We start from the raw sequence: 22202 nt of genomic DNA on the forward strand, positions 1-22202 counted from the left end.
ATATTTCAAGAGGAATGTTATTTCTCTTTTATTAATTATAAGCAATGTTGGGTGTATCTAACATATGTGTGATTTTGTTTGTATTCTACGTTTTGTGTGTATGTTAATCTGTTTGGAAAAGCTATTATAAAAAATGTTAAGTAGCAATATAGCGAGATTATTTACCTAATAAAAAAAATCTAAAAAGGAAGCTTTGTTAAGGTGTTCAGTGAACACTCTGAACCATTCGACGCCTCGCCTCTGATATACATGCATATATATATATATATATACATATATCTTATATATAAAAATCTCGTGTCACGGTGTTTGTGTTTAAACTCCTCCAAAAAGGCTTGACCAATTGTCATGAAACTTTTTGTGTATATTTGGTAGGTATGAGAATAGGTCGTAAAACATATTTCATACCGCTTAAGTGATAAGGGTGTCCCTATCCAGAAAAATTTCTTTACAGCTTTAATAAAAATTTTTTTATTTTTTTGCCATACTTTTTTTTTATATTTTTGAAAAAGAAAAATTTTTTTTTATTATTTTATGCAACTACGCCAACAAGTACATCGAGCATTTACATTCACTTCGTTTCTTCGTCTTGCGTTCAAGTACGAGCCAGATATTGAATTTTCCACACATCCGAAAGTGATGATTGGTTGTATGGACAATGAATGCCCTTATTGTCATGCACTCAAATTCAAGCAAGAATCAGACGGTTTATGTTGCGCATCAGGAAATTGCAACTACCAGAAATTGAGAGACCACCAGAACCATTGAACGGCTTGCTCATTGGCACGCATGAAGATTCAAATCTGTTTCTGAAGTCCAATCGCAAATTTAATTATTGCTTCCAAAGGACTTCGTTCGGAGCAACGGATATAGTTCACATAATGCGGCAAATGGCAGTACAATACAATACATTCATTATCATTTATTTAAAAAAAAGTAATCAGTAGAAATAATTTTTACGGCAATACAACGTTTGCCAGGTTAAATTCTAGTATATATGTACATATATATACCACAAGAATGGCGATTCAGTAAGATCCGAAACGGAGAGTTGAATATAATACATAATATAATATAAATATAATAATTATTTTTATATACATATAGATATCTTTATATATATAATTCTTCTGTACGTGTGTTGACAGTGAACTCCTCCTAAACGGCTGAACCGATTTCGATGAAATTTTTTGTGTGTTCAAATGGATTTAAGGATGGTTTAGATTTACAATTTGATCCAATGGGTAATGTTGTTTTGATTATTATACAGTTTTTGGTATCCATATACATTTATATTAGACACTTAAAATTTATTCATGACTACTTTGATTTGTTTAAAAAGTTTAAAATCTCTAAAATGAATCGTACAACTATCTTGTTGAATTTTAAAATTCACTGAATTTACCAGGAATGCAAAATTGAACGTGAAGCTGTTCTCCTGCCACGAATCGCAATGATCCCTTCGGACTCACCCATTCCATTCAGACATCTGCAATTTCCAATTCGCTTGGCATTTGTCATGACTATTAATAAGTCACAGGGTCAAACAATGTCGATTTGTGGGATAGATCTAGAAGATCAGGACTTTTCACATGGCCAATTACATGTGGCGTGTTCTCGCGTTTCAAAACCGTCAAGTTTATTCATTTATACTCCTCAAGAATTGATTAAAAAATTTGTTCATTAACTCGCATTAAGTTGAAATTAAATAAACATTATTGCCTATTACGAATTGTTTTTAGAAAACTTGATTTCAAAATAAAGAATAACAAAATTATTAAATTATTTGTCTTTGTAAGGGTGGCAACGCCAGTTATAGAAGTACTGTAAGAAGGAATGAGGTAAAGTCGAGAGTTAATGTTTGGCAGTCAAATTCAGCAGTCGTAAAGTAGCAGTCGTGAAGTCGCGGTAGTAAAGAAGAAGTCGTAAATTAACAGTGGTAGAAATAGTGCGGTGGCAGTCGGTCCATTGAGTTTATGAATTTTATTACATTTAATTATATTTAGTTTATTATTTTGGATTATAAATTATATTTTCTTTATACAAATAAATCTATCTTACATATATATATATATATACTTATATATATATAAAGAATAACAAAATAATAATATATATATATATATATATATATAGATATTTCTCGTATATATATAGATATTGAATTCTTTCCCATTCAGCACGATTGGTGGCCAGCAGCTTAAACTCTCCTCAGCTTCTATAACATATCCATGTCAATTTGCAATCTCCAGGTGTGAGCAGGCCTGCATCTGCTTCTACTCAATCGCCATTAGGCGATTGAGTAGGACCTTCGGGTCCTACTCAATCGCCATTCTTGTGGTGTCCCCAGCCGGTCTACGCAAGGTGTGACCGACCCAATCCCATATGCGTTTTTTGATATCAGTTCATATAGATCTTAGAAAGACCATAAATGAGTTAAAGACCATAAACGTTCATTTGAAATTGTATTTGGCCGGGATACTTTAACAATGACTGATTCGCGAAGACTTGTAGTGGATTAGTGCCGTTTGCCGCAGCATTCCAAAATTGACATCCATATAGGAGGCATGATTTTATGTTGGAGTTAAATATTTGTATTTTAGTTTGGTGCGATAACTGAGATGATGTCCAGAATTTATTTAAGCGACCAAACGCTTGTTTTGCCTTCTTAATGCACTTCTCAATATCTGCACTTGATATACCATTTGTTGATATGAAACTTCCTATAGCACAAAAATTGTACATCCTCAAGACAGCAATTGATATAATAAAAGGATCTTGAACATTAGCATTAATACGCATAACTTTTGTTTTCGCAACTATGATTTTAAGTTCCGCTCCGTTACCGTACTTACTAAACAATTTAGGTTGCGAGACATATAACTATAACTGTGTGCCAGTAGACATAAGTCGTCGGCGTACTAGAGATCACTCTGCCTCTGCCAAGACTACGTCCAGGACGATATTAAACAGCAATGGCGACATTGCGTAACCCTGTCAAACGCCGGTTTTTATAAGTATTTTCTTGATTAGATATTTCTTGTGCAGTACCCGATAACTGGCATCCTCGTACAGGGCTTTGATGATCTTGATGATCTTTTGCGGCATGCCCTCATTAGCAAGCGCGTTCTAAATGACGGTGTGACATAATGTATTTAATGGATTTTTTGAAGTCTATAAATAATAAATAAAGAGGTGATGTCCACTCCACGGACTTTGCAACAATAATTCTTATGCTGTTTATGTGATCAATATAATACTTGTCTGTTCGGAATCCAGTTTGTTCTCTATATAGCATTGCTGTTAATGCTGTTGAAAATTTTCTGATGATGACATGCGTTATTATTTTTTTAATCATGTTCAGCAGAGTTATGCCTCGCCAATTAGTTCTTTCTGTTAAGTCGCCTTTTCTTGGGAGCTTTGTGATGATACAGCCTTTGACTTCTAATGAAAGGTTCTCTGACAAAAACGTTCTATTAATGGGTGGATAATATGGATGATTATGTCTGGGTCAACATTCAGTAGTTTCGGTGCTAAACCATCGCACCCGGATGCTTTACCGTTCTTTAATGTTTTTATTACAATTATAATCTCCTCGATGTTAGGGCAGAAGGTGGAAATGTTGCTACTTTCAAAATGTCTGTCGCAGTCGCAGTAAAATTGAACCTCGGAACGCTTGTTAGTTAGCATATTACTATAAAATTGGGACCAGACCTTCATCTATTTACATTGGTCAGTAACCAGTACCCCATTTTCGTGATTCAACGGCTTACTGCTTCTGGTGTTATTTTCAGTAAGCTTTCTAGTAGCTTTCTAGATATCACCACTTGTATATAGTTCAGCTGCCGTTTGAGCTTCATTGCACCACTGCATGTCGAGCTCTGTGCGGAAATATTGTCCCTTCTACAACCAAATTGTTCGTTGCGCACTTTCCTGTAAATCTCGAACTGTTTTCTGTTTTTCCATCGATGCCAAATTTGCCCATACAGCTTTCTGGGGCCGTGTTTTCTGCCACAACTTGGACGTTATAGTCCCCGATGACAATTAGCACATCACTTTGCTGAACACATGAAGTAGATCTATCAAGGGTGTTGTAAAACTTATTTTTGATGGAAGAGTCCGCATCATCGGTAGGTGCGTACCTTTTAGCAAGATAGATTTCCAGCTCGGGTTCATAATCTTATAAAAATGACATTGTCTGAGAAAGCCTGCCAGCTCATCAGAACTTTGCGGGTTTCTTTTGAGAGCAAAATCCCGACTTCATTTCTTCGCGTCTGGTTTAATCCACTAGCAGAGAAAATTATGGTGTGCCTGTCTGCTGTTGTTTGGTCACCAGTGCCAGTCCAACGTACTTCGGAAAGGCCTAAGAAGTTAAGTTTGTAGTTATGAAATTCGTTGCACAGCTGCTCAAGTCGTTCCAGTACTCCTTTTGAAGGTATACGAGCACCACCATTGACCAGTTACTGTTCCCCCGCCACGATCTCTTTTGCAGACTCATGTCTAAGCATGCAACGCTATCCGCAACATACAACCTCAACATATTCAGTGGGTAGCTTGTGGGTAGAAGTTTATAAGAAAGTGACCTTCCGCCGATTAGTCTAATCGGTCTTCGCTGTTTAATCGGTCATCAGTCTCTCTTATGTTTAGAGTACACAGTCTTGTTATATAACCAAGTCATTAAACCAATCTAGATATATGGCTTACATCTATATGGCAATGTCTGTTCGTCAAATGTAGAAATTCTGCAAAGAGCTCAAGCAAAGATCTTCAGAATGATAACTAGTACACCCTGGTATATCAGAAATGAAAACACACATTTCGATTTAAAAGCTCCAGTGATTAAAGTCGATTTCGAGAAAATAAGGCAGAAACATATATCAAATCTTATAAACCATGTGAAACCGCTGGCTAGACCTCTTGCTAATACGACAACTTCCTCTAGAGTAAAACGGAATGATAGACCTGCCATCCTGCTTTCCTAAAGATCATCTTCATTAATGTAACTTGTACGCCGTGATATCTGGTAAATAAACTCTGACTACTTATTCAGAAGCCCATTGAAATAATTTACAAATCATTATATATATCATTATAGTATGTTTATATAAAATAATTTGTAATGTGATGTTATTAGTCTTTAAGATTCTATAACTTATAGTTAGGCTTTAATTTAAAAAGATTCAATAAAGATATATTGTTAAATAGAACAAAAAAAAATCCTCATTCCGACTATATTAAAGTAACTGAAACTTCAACTGAAATTAAGTTAAAAGCACTTCTCGACCATACTGTGGAGAGTCTACTACTACTACAAAATTTTGTTATTGTTACTTTATGGGAAGCAGAATCAGCAAATTTTTTTTATGTTTGGTATAATATGCCTCCTACGCTACATCATCATACTTCATAAATACTTCGCACGCTATGTTACCAATAGGCCGATTATCGGAAGAAGCGCAAGAAGCTCTTAACAAAGAATTTAAAAAATATAAAGAACATTTCACAGGTAAATGTAGCAGAGAAAAGACCAATTACGATATTTTGAATAGGCTTCTTATTAGTTCTGACCCTGTTATTTCAAGCTTTAGAAAACTTAATGAAAAAAGTTTCAACATATAAGTTTCAACATATATTAGTGTGTAAAACACACTAATTCCCAACCTATCAGTGATGATGATGATGATGATGATGATGATGATAATGATCATGATCATGGTGATGATAATGATGATTATGATGGTCACGCTGATGGTGATGATGCTGAAAAGATTGATTATATTTTATAATGTATATATGACAAACAACAATAAAAAATTTGTTTTTTTATATTCTACCTTCTCCCTACATATATAAAAATAGTCAATAATCAGCTTTTCAACTTAGGCGAATTGACCATTTTCAGGGTCGTTTACCCCACTGTGCGACTGATTGGTCCGCGGAGATGTTTTATTTCTCTCCTACCGCCCGATAACGGGAAAGGCAACCGTTATCCACCACCTGCAACGCGCTTCCTTCGAGGAAAAATATAATAATGAGGCATAATTAATCAACACGGAAATTCTGGCAACGATCTTTTAGCTCAGCACATTTAAAAATCGTTCGTAAGGTCGATTTCAAAATCTTTCATGTTTTAGCAGCGGTTTGTTTAAAGACTGTAAGCCCTTTCCAATCTTTCAAAAGAACGAATGAAAGATCTGCGCAGATCTTCCATTGTCAGATACTCGTAAGATTTTGTTTGTGTTTTTCGTGTATAAAATATTTTTAAATAAAATAAAATACGTAAAAATGATACAATTATTTTAATTTCATTCTTAATATAAAGCAAATGTAAATTTATTGATGTACTTACTGTCTTTATAAGAATTTTAAAATACGTCTGTTAAATAGTTACATGTTATAGACATATTTTTTAAATATTAAAACTTAAATATTTATTTATTCGTTTATTTATATATAGCTAAGCTATAATTTTAAAACTAAATTTTTTTTTACTACTGCTGTTATGAATGTAACTGAAGCTACTACCAATTCTTTCGTGACATAAATTAAATTCGGTATATAGTTATTTATGCATAAATAATAATTATGTAACATATGTTACAACTTGCTCATTTTCATCACATTTGCATTAAAATTCAATTATTTACTTGCATGCGGTAGCGATTAGCTGCTGTTTTCGATTTCACCACGAAAGAAATAGAACAAAACAGCTTTCTACCACATGTGATAAAATGATAAATTTTTTTTGAAAAACTTTTGTGCCAGAACAGCAAAAGTCTTAGTCTTTTGTTCGATCTTTCTAAAATCTTACGAAAGGCTTTTAACGATCTTTGCCAGAAAATCTGTGTAATATTTATCATTTTGAAATAAAATATTAAAATAATGTGATCTAAAACCTGAATTATATTCACAAACTAATTTCTCTATTAGATACTAACTTCTCCCAGAAATGTATATTTTAAGCAGCATGTATATAAGTATATGCAACATAATATAAAAGAACTTTTATTTATACAAATACGGTGCAGTTTTTTTCTTTGCCAAAAAATACTTTCTTGACCAATTGTATATTTACATATAACAATAATTATTAAATCACTACTGATTTTAGCTTATATATTCTTTACGCTGTGGCGAATCTGACGAGTCATCAAGAAAGCATCAAAAAGGAAATCAACAAGCTCAAATATGGAAGAGTTCACGCTCAGGAAGAGTTCAAACGAAATACCCCACGCAGCGTTAGAGTGGAATCCACAGGGCCGGCGAGGAAGAAGTAGGCCGAAAAATACTTGGCGCAGAACTGTCACAAGCAAAACAAGGAAATCTTTTAGCGAGCTTAGAGCAATAGCTCTAATAGCTCGGCAGCGTAATAACTGGAAAGCATTTGTAAATTCTAAAATATAAATTTCATGTACATAAAATGTTCTTTGTAATTAGACTAAATTTATAATTTTGTTGAAATATATATATCTCTTAATAATAATAATATTCTTTATTTATATTTGTATGTATATTTGTATAGCAAATTTAAAATAGATGCTTAAATTGAAGTAAAACTCATACAAATCATGCATTTATTTAATCATTAAGAATAAATTATAAATGCAATGAATTTTTTAATAGAAACAGTTTATACTATTTCTTTTAATAATTACATGCTAATATGCAACCGCGAATATACTAAACATTTTGATTATCAGCCACATCAATATTAATATTTGTCAATTCTGGTATGGTGAATAGGTAAGAGAATTTTATTTGCGGTGGTGTTACACAAAGAGGCACAATTAGTCTAAATTTCTTTCCAGTTTTGTTTATGTATATTATGTGGTTACGTCTTATTGTACTATGTGGCATCACATTTTTTATATGAAGTTGAGGCGTCGGTATTGTCAATTAAGGGTTGTTTTAAAAATAAAGTGTAATGGACTTTAAATATTCCTTTATTTACACATTTTATTTGAAACGTTCAATACTCAGAAGTTCAATAAATTAATAAAAATATGAATAATCTACAAAAACAAGATATGCAGGAAATGTGCTCCGATTTCCTTAAAATGAATTTTTCCTGTCAAGAGGATTTGATTTCAAACCCAAAGTCTGTTTGTGAAAAAGTTACTGAAATTTCTAGTAACTTAGAAGAACATAACAAACCACTGAGAAAGGTTGGACCTCTTGTACCACCAAAGCCATACAAGTTTACCCAAATATTGCCCCAGGTTTTTATATATTTATTTCTTGCTGGGAGATGTAAGATTTTATGTTTTTTAGTTGGGCATTTCATATATGATTTATCTAACAAGTGCTTCAAATTTTATTTTAAACATTCGTTTAAATGTGCATTCATTAAATAGTTTTGATATCCAATTAGTTACTGCATAAAACTAAATATCTAAGTAAATATTGCTAATTTTTATTTAAGGTGCCACAAAGCAGTCTTGTAAAGCAGTCATGTGAACCCTTATATTCTCAGAGGTTACGAGTAATGAATTGTGACAACAAACAACCATGCGAAGCGTTTGGTTTGAAACCTACGCAAACTTTACTTCCTCAGCCTATATTACAACGGAAGCATTTAAATGTAAATCAGAATTGCAAAGTTACGTTGGATAATCCTCTTGTTCTTGAGCAGCAGTTGGAAGCACTAGCACATCATAAAAAACAGTTGGAAAAGAAAGGGTTACTGCTTCAAAAAGAATTTTATACACCTATACCGAAATTATCATTAACTTCTCTAATTAATGATCGTTGTGTGCCAAAGAAGCACTCAAGTTGTGTATACGCTAATACAAACCCAACAAAAGAGGTTTCTTTCAGTAATGCATTTCAAGAAACCAATATATATAAAGATGTAAATGAAATGAATATTCTTGGTGATAGTGCAATTGATGTACCAAATAATACAATTAGTAACATATACACAAGCAAATTGATGGGAAAGGAAACACAAGGTATGTGTAATGGGTGAGCTGCAAAGTTTTAAGTCTGATATATAAAAACATGCTATTTAAGTTTCGATTTTATACCTCAATATATTTTGCAGCACAAGTACAATCCAAAGTTTTTTTAGGATAGATAAACAGTTTTCGCCATTTGGCCATTGTTTTTATATCTTTTAAAAACACTAATAACGGCATACACTTAATCGATATGGCCAGTTTTCAATCAATTGTTGACACAGTTTACTGCGAAGAGCTAGTAACCTGTTCCATAAAGATAATCCTGTATTGCACTATACATTATTTTATGCTTTGGTACTTTTGATCGACTGAGATAAAAATAACTTGATAATAGTGTTAATCACATTAATATGAATATAGGAATATAAACCACATATTATTTCCATGTTTTTACGTTATCATCTATATCTTGCAATTTTATTTTTCGTGGGTAAATAATTATTTTAGGAATTGGTCAATAAACAAATAGCAATTGGCGCAGATAAACTGTATCAAACATTTTTGCTTAGTAGTACTTTTTAAGCTTTTTATCCACTGTTTTGGATTTTATTTACCTATTACCGCAAGTAATGAATTAATAATTGAAATGTCCTAAAAATAATTAATCTTATGAATGTTTGATAGTTTTAAATGGTGAAAATAGATACAGATTCGTAAGAAACGCCACTTTTATGTCAAGTCAAAAGTTTTGCAGCCCTTATATTATGTGAATATTTTTCAATAGTTACATTTACTAAGTTTTATTTTTTTTTTTTAGATCAAGTCCTACCTCTATCAAATTCAGTTGAAATTGACACTGCGGTTAATAGATGTAATGATAGTAAGGATAATAATCAAGATGTACCACAACCATTGAGCCCTGTGAGTTCATCTTATAGTGAACTACGTCGAACTATGAAGACTTTTAATGATAAACCAAGTTCATCGCAAAAAAACTTGAATACAGAGGTAGAAAACACGTTTTTTCCATATGAATCAGCCAGTGGCAGTAACGATACTGTTAATAAAGCAAACCATTTTAATAATTGCCAAACATACCAAAATGTTTATTGCAACAAAAATTTTACCAAATCTAATCTTACTTTGCAGGTATATTAATATTATTAATTCACAAATTTTATAAAAATATGGAAAATTTATTCTTATTTATTAAGACAAGCAGTCAAGAATCTTCAGATTATTATGGATATGATAGCCTTTCACAGGTAAGCAATTCAAAAAAATCTTACGAAAATAATATTTAAATATCATTTATGAATATAATTAAGTCAAACGCTGAACATGTCAGTATAATGCGGATTCATTTAGATTTCGTATTATTTTATATTATATTTAATTAGTTTTATGTAAATTTATAGAATCCATTGAAAACTAACAACAAATTAGCAGATTTTATTTCTTGTACCAGAAAATATTATTATTATCACTAATTATAACTGTTGTAAAGTATTAAGTGCTGTTCATATTATTCGGATTTTTTTAAAAACCTAAATTCTCCGATTATTCGATTAATCGGATTTCAGCGAAGTATTCGAAATGTGAAATAAAATTCGAATATCCGGATTTACAGTTTTTATTCACAGTGAAATTATTCGAAGACTTTGTGAGCAAAAGTTAAAGTGAAAGCACAAAATGCAAATAAGCGTGCATCACACAAGTTGTTTGAGGGATGATAGAATTGTTTGTACGATTTTGTGTTTTTTTCGGTATTTTATGCAGAAAATTATATGTGTGTTAGACGGATTCGAAAAGCAAAGAAAAGACAAGGGCAAAAATTTATTTTAATTTATTAAAATTTGGCTGACCATACAACGCTGCTTCGAGTTTGCCAAGTACTCATCATCAGTGGTCTTAGGAAGTAATCGAATTTTATTTAATTAGTTTATAGTCCATATATGATTTGTTTGGACTGCAAGTGCCAGGCTTAAAACACGTGCCTGTCAAATTTAAAGCGTTGAATAATAGTAGAAATGTTAAATGTTGCACAACAAACAATTTCTGACCGTTTAAAAGCTATGGGAAAGATCCAAAAGTGTGGAAAATGGGTGCCACATGAATTGAATGAAAGACAGATGGAAAACCGAAAAAACACTTGTGAAATTTTGCTTCAAAGACACGATGCAAAACCGATCGGTTTTGCATCGGATTGTTACTGGCGATGAAAAATGGATTTATTTTAAGAATCCTAAACAGAAAAAATCATGTGTTAATCCGGGACAATCATCAACATCGACTGCAAAACCAGATCGATTCGGCAAGAAGACAATGCTGTGTGCTTGGTGGGACCAGAAAGGTGTGTTGTACCTAAAAACCTGGTGATGATAAATTTGAACCATGCATTGATCGAGAAACGACCAGAATGGGCCAGAAGACACGGCAAGGTAGTTCTGCTCCATGACAATGCACCTGCACACAAAGCAAAACGGGTTCAGGATGCAATCAAAACACTTGGCTGGGAGCTGCTACCCCACCCGCCGTATTCACCAGAATTGGCTCCTTCCGACTACCATTTGTTTTCATCGATGGGACACGCATTGGCTGAGCAGCACTTTGATTCCTACGAGGAGGTCGAAAATTGGGTGTCTGGTTGGTTTGCTTTAAAAGACGAACAATTTTTTTGGCGTGGTATCCACAAATTGCCAGAAAGGTGGTCAAAATGTGTAGAAAGCAATGGTCAATGCTTTGAATAAAATGTTTTTTACTTTCCTATTAATAATTAGTGTTTTATTTTTACCAAAAAACGCTCATTTCATACCGGTACACCTAATATAATATCTAAATTGCTGGTTAGCAAAGCTTTGTATAACAAAATCTGGAATCTTGGAAAATACGCTAAGCATTATAGCAAAATTATAGAAGTAGGCAGACATGTAATTTGCCTTTGTGAAAAAAGTCGTGAATTTTGAAAAAAAACACACACTGCAGTTGTTTTTTGTGATGGCACAAGGCGGTAGCATTCCTATTCTATTCTATTCAAAGTTTAGAGTTTGATTTTTAATTGGTTTTTACTTTGGGCTTCGAATTGGGACCATATATTCTTTTATCACCCTGAGTTGAATTTTGTGATTTTCCTTTAGTATTTCCAATAAACATTTAATTGCTGATAATATTAATTTAATTAATATTAGTCTTCTATTTAGCAGTCTTCTATTTAGTGGTATTATTTACATTTTTCAGATTAGAATTTCACATAAATAACATAAACATATATTATTATTGTTAATTTTTTTTTTTTGCCGACAGTGGCGCGTCTTATGACAAATACAAACTAATTAAAAGTTAGAAGTGTTCGAATGTCAATAAACAGACAACAACTGTTGTCGTGGTTCCAAGAACATTCGGGTCTACGTCCCGGAACCACTTGTCACCAACGACGACCAAGTACCATAAGATACAATACCCGGCCGTCTTGCTTCTTATGTTACTTCTAATGGTCGATATTGAACATAATCCTGGTCCTGTCTGAACTTCTACCTCAACTTGGCATTGTTCTCTCCGCCGCAGAAATCAAACATCTGTGAAGTGCAACAGTTGCAATAACTGGTTCCACCTCAATAATTGTTCAGGTTTGCATAGTCACACTGATTAGAATCCTGCTTTTAGAGGAGTTTTCTGTCCTTCAATTCTTCTATGTAGACAATCCCCATCTTCGTTTACCTCTGGCAGTCCTTTTCCAATCAATGCTACCCATCTTCTTCCTCCGGCATTATATACTTCTCCCACCACTTTGTTATATACTGTGTAAAAGGGCTATCTCTAGGAACACTATCTCTGTCCGATATAATTCTTGCAATGGCTGGTGTCATCGTAGGCCTTGCTCCGAATGGAGCTCTCATCATGGTTGGAATTCAAATTTCATTGGCAGTTGCTGCCAAAATCCACCAATTATTCTGCCACAAAATCGCTTACACCCGCAACGCACTAGCGTAGTCTCCGCCAGCAACAGTTCTTCCCCTCTCAAAATCCTAAAGTTTAACTGCAATGGTCTAAGAGGGAAACTGTTTGAAATTACAGCATTCATGTCCTCCAATAATATTGCAGTAGCTGCACTCTAGGAGACTGATCTACTAATCAACTCCCCTCTCTCACCCCCCTCAATTTTACCCTTATTCGTGAGAACCGTCCAAGGGGCGCAGGACACCTTTTTGCTTTTCTGTTACGGAATTCTACATTTCATTGTGAGCTTATAGGGAGGTGTGGAGGTTATAGGGTTAAACATTTTCATTGGTAGGTCATCAAGATTCCTTGAACTAGTTAATATTTACCTGCCACCCAACTCTAGCTGCCCTCTGAAGCACAGTTCTAATATTTTACATCTTCTTGTTGGGGATTCGCGTTTTGTATTTGGTGATTTGAATGCACACCATTCCTTGTGGTTTTCCAATCTAACAACTGATCAGAGAGGCCTGCAATTGCCTTCCCAAATCGACGAATCCTATTTTGGTGTTCTAAATTGGAGTGTTGATATAGCTCTAAGCTCAGATCACACTCCCATCACAATTTTTATTTCATCCATCGAGGTCCTTCTCGAGGGTGACAGGAAAACCTACAGGAATTTCAAAGAAACGAACTGCATGCCTTTTAAGGATGTCTCTGAACGTGAGTTTAGCAGCATCAGGATCCCCACTACCACCAAACCTAAAATCCGGGGTGTCGTACTCAATAGTATACTAACCTCTTCTGCACATGTCTTTGCTATGTGTGGTCGCTTGAAATGTCGTAATAATGTGTTAATAACGATCGCAGGTTGTTCATTGGCAAAGAAAAAAACTTTACTAGCTACCATCGCATGACACATGCTGACCATCTTACCTGCGTGCTTGTCACACAGATGTATATCCCAATGGCGGCATGGCCAGTAGAACCCTTCGTCCAAGATATATTTCTTGATCCCTCTCTTCCTATCATAGATACATCGACACCCTTTGCAATGGAGCTAACATTAGTGAGGGCGAATACAAGCATACTCGCTTCCACACAGATGCAAAGTTCTCTTCGAGACCAATGTTGTTAGGCAACAATGTTATCAACAGGCCTCGGCCTAACATCTCCCTCGAAGAACCACATTTCCGCAGCTAACCCAATCAGTGGCTTGCTGTCGCCAGTTGGTAGAATCGAGCGTCTCCGAATCGTTGGTTGCTCGAACCTTCCATCGAATATTCAGACGTCATCTTCGGTACTCGCCTTTTTTAACCTGCGGGTGCTGATGCACCTTTTTAGTCGGAGTACTATCTTCCATTCGCACGACATGCTGAAACTAGCAAAGCCGCTACATTTTTACACTCTTAACTATGTCAATGTCGCTTGGAGTACCAGACATTTGTTATTACTGTATATTTTATTATTTTTCAAAATAAGGTAGTGATGCAAAAATTATTTGATTGAATAATTAAATTTCTTATTTTTATTAGGGGTATTCAGGCAACTGATTATTTGCTTAGTAGATGATTACAACAAAAATTTGCATACAAAAAAGAAACTAAGCAGAGAATCTACTATTTCGGAGATTCTCAGATTAGTAAAAATTTGATTAATAGTGCTAATTAAAAAGTATAAATTGAATATTCTACTTCTTGATATATGACAAGTTTGCAATTTTAATTATATGATAAATTTAAATGATATTAAAATTTACGAATATTTGAGTATTTCACTGTTAACATATGTTTCGCTTTTGCTGTTATTCGAATATTCGTATTTCAACGAAGTTGGAAAAACATTCGAATTTTTTGTAAATTTTTGTTCTCGAAGTCTTCGAAGTTTAAGTGCAGTAAAAAACTTCGAAGACTTCGTAAGCAAAAGGTAAATGAGAGCGCAAAATGCAAACAAACATGCATCACACAAATTATTTGAGGGATGAAAGCATTTGCTTTGTTTGTACAGTGTTGTTTTTTTTGGTATTCTATGCGGAAAATAAAAAACATGTTTTTTTTGTTTTATTTTATTACACAAAATTTATTTTATTATTATTATGTTATTATTAAACATATTAAATATTATTAAATATTATTTATATTAAATAAATAATTTGCATTTTAAATAACTTATATTTATTTTTTATATTTAAAAAATATTTGTGAAAATATTTAAAATAACATAAAATACATGAAAATTTGATGGAATTAATATATTGTTTTTGCTATTTTATTTGTAATGGAAATTTAAATTAATTTTTAAATTAAAACTTTTAAAATTAGTTATGAAAAAAAAACAAATTACATTAAAAATTAATCATGGGACAGAAAAGCTTTATTGTGATTTACAAAAAGGTTTGTTTCCACATTTACTGGGGCAAGACAACTGCGATGAGGAGTTACAATATTTCCAGCAGTTGAAAATACTCTTTCTGATGCTACAGATGTTGCAGGTATACAAAGGTATTTTTTAGCCAACTGTGCCATTATAGGAAACTGTTTTTCATGGGCTTTCCACCAGTCAAAAGGATCCAAATTGATATTGATTTCTGGTTCTGCCAAATATGCATTGAATTGTTGCGAATTCGTGGTGGGATGTGTAGTTGAATTTTTATTAAATAAAAAATCTAATGCGCTTGGCGATGGTGCTTCTACATTTAAATCGTTCTCTATTCCAAAAATTGTCTTGACTTCATCGTGAATGGCTTCCCGGATGGCACATCTTTGTGGAACAGTTTCAGGCAGGAGGTCCTTGTGTCGCGGATCTAAGAATGATGCTTTTTGAGATATCAGCACCGTATTAGAATTAAGATTAAATCTTTTAATTAAGTCTTCTGCTAATTTGTTGGAAAAATCTGGCCATGTATTTCTTTCATTTCTTAAATGATTTTCTATTATTGCACTTATAATTGGACGCACCATCGATGCTGAAGCACCACTGGAAAGCACAGTTGTCGCAACTTCTAATGGTTTCAGAAGTTGTATTAGTTTTTCAAAAAGACTCCAATCTTCTTCGCGCATTTCTAAGAGTTGTGCTTGGTTTGGAGTTGTAACGGACCTGTCACTAATAACAGCAATAATGGCAGTGCGATTTTCGATTAATCGTTCAATCATTTGGAGATCTGCATTCCACCTGGAACTAATGCTTTGAAGCAGTTTTTGTTTGGGGAGTCCAAGCTGTTCCTGTGTTATTTCTAATGCACGTGAAGCATTAACACAGTGATGAAAATGACTAACCATTTTACTGCCTTTATTAATGGCTTCAGTTATTTCTTGAGATTTCAATGTACTTTTCACAGCTAGATTAATGTTATGTGCTGCACATCTGCTATCATTTGGAATTTCGCTAGTAATTTTCACTGCCGCTACAATGTTGCTCGCATTATCATTAACAACACATACAATTTTATTCTGTAATTCCCACTGTTCGATTGTCGCAGTCAAATATCGTGACAAATTTTCAGCTGTATGCCTTTCAATTACTGGTTGCGTGCTTAGTGTTAATATGTTAAGCTTCCACTTATCATCAATTAAGTGAGCATTTATGTTAATATATGCGTTCATCGCTGAAGAAGTCCAGCAGTCTGTGTCAAGTGCAACGGATTTCGATTTCACAAGTTTTGATTTCATTTTGCTCCGAATTTCGTTTTCCAGAAAGCTTAAACGTCGAACAATAGTTTGGCTGCTAGGGCATGTATATCCAGGCTCAACTATAGACATAAATTCCTTAAATTCCGAACTTGATGCAAAGTTGTATGGAAGTCGCCTGCAAGCTATTAATGTAGTTAAAGATTGTGTGATTTTTTCGGCACGATCCTTGCTAATTGTCTTGTGACACAATTTAACACGCTTGCTTTTTTTTTGAGGCGTAGAAGATGGTAAAGATGACGATGTAGTTTCACTTTCATCTACATTTTCACTGCTAAATGATATTAAAAGAAAATAATTACTATTTCTACATATGAATTTAATATATGTAATTTATTTACCTATTTCCGGTTGAATTACTCCATTCGCTTTCGTCTGCAAGATTAATATTATGAATTTTTTTCAGATGCGCAATCAATGTGCTCGTAGAATTTTGCGTGCACAGAATTGCATCACAAATATTACAAGTTGCGGATAAATTGTCCATTGCCTTCGAAAAATATTCCCAAACCCAGCTTTTCATTGTAGAACACATTTATTTTATAAATTTATAAGGAAACAAAAAAGTGCTCTGAGTAAAACGTACAAACTCGCCTTATGTATTTCTTAAAACTAAATATTAATTCAAATATTCATTTCTTTTATACAATTTTGCTTATGCACTAATTTACATGTTATTTAGATACTTCCTTATAATATTATGTATTTCTTTTCCTAGAATAAAGGATTTAAAAATTTTCCATAACCAGTAAAATAACTGCAACAACAACAAAAAATCAAAATTTTATAATGCAAAAATAAATTTGCGCTTACCTGCGTGATCATCACAGCTCATACAGGCCAAATAATTATGCATTAATGAGTAAAACTTATTTTTTCATAACTAATTTTCAAGGTTTTAATTTGTGATTTTCTTTTTTAAAGGAAAATGAAAATTTTTATAAAACGCCATTACTAATAAAATCCATCAAAAAATATCAACATTTTCATATTCTTACGTATATATTTTATATTATATTAAAAATTTTCACAAATATGATTTTTTAAATATAAAAAATAAATATAAGTTATTTAAAATGTAAATTTTTTATTTAATATAAATAATATTTAATAATAATATATATAATAATACATTTTTAATAATAAAATAAATTTTATGTAATAAAATAAAACAAAAAACATGTTTTTAATTTTCTGCATAGAATACCAAAAAAAACATAAATCCGTACAAATAAAGCAAATGCCTTCATCCCTCAAATAATTTGTGTGATGCACGTTTGTTTGCATTTTGCGCTCTTACTTTACCTTTTGCTTACGAAGTCTTTGAAGTTTTTCACTGCACTTAAACTTCGAAGACTTCGAGAACAAAAATTTACAAAAAATTCGAATGTTTTTCCAACTTCGAAGACTTCGTTTGCTATTCGAATATTCGAATACTTCGTAAATTCGAATACTTCGTAAATTCGAATACTTCGTAAATTCGAATACTTCGTAAATTCGAATACTTCGTAAATTCGAATACGAACAGCACTACTGAATACCCCTATTATTAATTGTTAACTATTATACACATAATATATATAAGAGCATTTTCTTTATACGTTGTAACTAGTGCACACTGTAAAAATAAGTTTATATTTTATTAAATGTCGTTAGATTTTTGTATTAATAAATAAAACAACTTTCCGTTTTGCTCGTCATGTTAAGACTGTCTTTTATTTAAATATCTTTCTTAAACCTAACATAGTTTCTTACAACTAATTTCCAATAGAATCTTATGTAATGATTCTATTGGTTGATACTTATATTACTATCGTCTAATTGGTTAACCCAAATTAGACGTATATAATGTTTTACAAAAATAACTTATATACATTTTTTTTTAGTTATATTATATTTCACAGTGGCACACATCTGGTAACCAACTGTATTGAGGGCAAATCATATTGCATGCACGATCGCTTGCAATATGATCTGTGAAACACTTAATACAAATTCATGTGCTGAGCATGCCGTAATCCAAATTGTCAAATGCATATTAGAACAATTAAATATGCATACAAATATTTTGTCATAAAGGAATGACAAAATAGACGAGTCAAATTTCTGACTCATAAATTATTTCATACATGACAATTTAGGTTTTTCGGTCATGCTTGATATTTGAGTGTTTCGATTTGGTGTGACACATTAAATATCGCACACAACGTATTGTGTGTGGTCATGGTTAATATGACACTACAACACCATGGCAATAATAATCTGCTAGTAGAGTAGCTAGTGTTGCCAGATCCAACAGCTCATACCACATTTGGCTTGGTTGTTGAATATGTGGGGTGCGTTGTGGCCATACTAAATAATTTTTAGTATTAATTAACTTATTACAGAGACTAGCCATAGCCATAGAGCAGATCTAGATAATGTGACAATAACAGATAGGGAAAAAAACCATAACAATAGAATAACTTTAAAAAACCTCCACATACTAAAAAACGTAGACAGAACCATGAATAGAAAGGAAGATAGTGGCAACATCAGCATCAGCTACATCCTACTATAACAATAAATATTATCCTGATTAATAATCTCTATAGTATATTTTTTGCTTATCGTTAACTAAATAATAAACAAGAACTAACTTTGTAAAATGATTTCAATATAAATAATACCCTTATATGTTTTCCAAGGACAATTGTAATAATACTCTACCCTTAGGAAGAAGTCAAATGACCTTCGAAACGTCGGCGATATTTATATAAATGAATATATAAAAATAAAAATAAAAACTTAATTTCAAGCTTATCTTTATATATGTCAATAAAAAAGCTTTGTTTAAAAGAAGAAATTATAAAAATATTAATTTTAAATTTATAATTACTTATGTAACACCTGCTATTGTTTATACTGTAGACTTCTTCAACATATGAATCTATATATGAACCAATACATCCACGACCATCAAGTCAGCTTTCAACACGTTCAAATTATATGTTATATGGACCGTATGTTAATCATGATCAGCTACAGGACGCTCATACAGCTATTGGCGGTTTGACCTTATTAGAAACTAGCAGCAGTCATAATAATTTCAATTTAAGCAAAGAAAATACTATACAATATTGTAATACTATTAGTAAGCTTGGTGAAGGTTTACTTGAAAATGAAAAGGAAAGTGAAGTAGAAGACTTAACCGGATTCCTCGTACATAACGTGGACTCATCTAGTAACATTGATAGTTATGGTAATGGTAATGTATTTATATTATTATTTGTATATTTATAAATTTAAAATAGAAAAAAGTCTGAACCCTAAGAACTATGATTTTTTTTTTGTTTTTTTGTTTTTTGTTTTTTTTTTGTGCTTGAATATAAATTTTAGAAATATACCATCGCTTAGTGACAATATAAATTTCATTGTACACTATTGATTGGGTTTCCATATCGACGAAATGAATTATAAAATGTTATTCTTTTATTATATAATTTTTAATCCAACAATTAAAAAACTATAATTAATTAGTTCTACAGCTGGTTTAAGTCTAATGTAACACGGCAAGTGAATTTTTTATTGAACCTTTACAACAAATTAATTAATATTAACTGTTATCTTAAAATTTAACAGAGAAAGGTCAGCAACAATTCAATAAACTAAAAATTAAATTTATAAATTTAAGAATAAAATACTACTCAAAAATTTTCTAATTAGAAAATAGTTTCTAGCAAGAAAATTATTTCTTACGAAAATAGTTTCTTACTTTCGTCATAATTAACCTCAAATTTAATATGAATAATTTTATTTCTATGAATAGTGAATCCTTTTTTATAAAGTAATGCAAATCAGAGAACTGCAATGAGTTCTCAATACTCGAGTCATACTCGAATTATTAGTTATATTTCACTATTCACATTCTGACTCTCTTTTTCGTATATTTGAACCCACATCATTTATATATACAGTTAACAGCACTTGTAATGATTTATACTCGCCTCAACAAAGAAGTTTTATGGGGCAATTGACTACTTTACAACTTCTAAATTTGCTTAACTGCATTTGCTATGCTTTGCATTTTTAATGAAGGATAATAAAAATATGCAAAAAGTAAAATTTTTAAGTTAATTTATTTTGTTGCAATATGACCACCTCATTTTCGGTTTAGCTTCAGACGATCGACATAATGGTACATTTTAGAGCCAACCTTACTTCTTGAAATACCCCACCCCGATAAATCTAAAGGGTTCCTATCAGGTGAACATGCTGTGTTAATGGAACAAAGCACGGAACGTTGTTTTTCAGCTATTCTTGGTTAACGCATGCTTGGTGCGATGGTGCTGAGTCCTGTTGGAATGTCCAACACCTGCAACCGAAATGCACATCTTCCCAGGGTTTAGTGCTTCCTCTAAAATAATTTTCCAATAGATTTGGGCATTTATTTTTATCCCATAGTCGATGACCACGAGCGGAGAGTGACCATCGGCCGTTACGACGGCCCACACTATCACCATCGATAGCGCCTGCTTCCTGGTGGCAATAAGTATGTTTAAATTTTCAACTGCTCTCTCTACAAGTAGACTCAATCATCTTTCTTGTTTATGTTGTGCTCAATTACGAATGGTGACTCATAAGAAAAAACCAAATTCGGCAACCCCACTACTTTCGCCCAAACGAAGCAACTCTAACTTTTTATAGATTAAGTTCGATCTCATTTACGTAACGTAAACCTCCTTTGTCAGTTCATTTCATTTGAAAGTATCACTGAACAACAACAACAAGTTTTAGAATGTATTTTGTTGTTGCTGGTCCACTACATGGGTAGTGTCCTAATAAATTTTTTGCTATAGTTATAAGAGTGATTATAATACAAGTTATAAAATTTGGTGATTTCAAACATTTAAATTAATGTATATGTCTTTTTTTAGGATTATGCTTTAAGTGCAACGAACGCGTTTTGGGTGAAAATTCAGGATGCACAGCTATGGATCAAATTTATCACATATCCTGCTTTACTTGCACTCAGTGTCAAGCAAATTTACAGGGAAAACCATTTTATGTTTTGGATTTTAAGCCATATTGCGAATATGATTATTTACAAACATTAGAAAAGTGTTCAGTTTGTATGAAACCAATATTAGAACGTATATTGCGTGCAACTGGGAAGCCATACCATCCACAATGTTTTACATGTATAGTGTGTGGTAATAGCTTAGATGGTGTTCCGTTTACTGTAGATGCTACCAATCAAAACTACTGCATTGAAGATTTCCACAGGTATTATATAATATATGAGCCGTATTCACGATTTGGTGCAAATATCTTTGCAGAACTATGCAATTATGTTATTATGCTGTAATCAATTTTTTAGGTTATGTTTGCAATACTATTTAATGAAAAAAAAGCAAAAACAGAATGTAAATAAATTATGGTGCTGCAAGCAAGTAGTAACGTCATATTGAATAGCATATGCATTTGCATATTTATGGTAAAAAAATTTTAAATAGTCGGAGTATGCAAGTGTGTTAATTACACATCTGTGTACTTTGTTTTTGTAAAGTAAAAGTGTGCAGCACTTATTTGCAAATGCAACGATGCCAAATAATTTGCCTCAAATCGTAATTCATTTAATCTATTTTACAAAAAAGCAATTTTATTTTTAAATTTAGAAAATTTGCACCACGTTGTTGTG

At 32.5% G+C, this 22202-nt stretch overlaps 1 protein-coding gene across 1 annotated transcript; it reads left to right on the forward strand.

The window, feature by feature from the left end:
* Positions 1 to 7877: 7877 nt before the first annotated feature.
* On the forward strand, positions 7878 to 22202 carry LOC119678243 (LIM domain-containing protein C4F6.12; the record flags this gene model as incomplete). Its single annotated transcript, XM_038089965.1, is given in 7 exon segments — positions 7878 to 8219; positions 8423 to 8951; positions 9718 to 10049; positions 10115 to 10165; positions 19433 to 19769; positions 21439 to 21787; positions 22180 to 22202. Coding segments are annotated over 7 exon segments (1837 nt in total), but the record flags the coding sequence as incomplete, so codon positions are not given.

This window comes from Teleopsis dalmanni, chromosome 2, assembly GCF_002237135.1.
Source record: "Teleopsis dalmanni isolate 2A chromosome 2, ASM223713v2, whole genome shotgun sequence".
Lineage (NCBI taxonomy): Eukaryota > Metazoa > Arthropoda > Insecta > Diptera > Diopsidae > Teleopsis > Teleopsis dalmanni.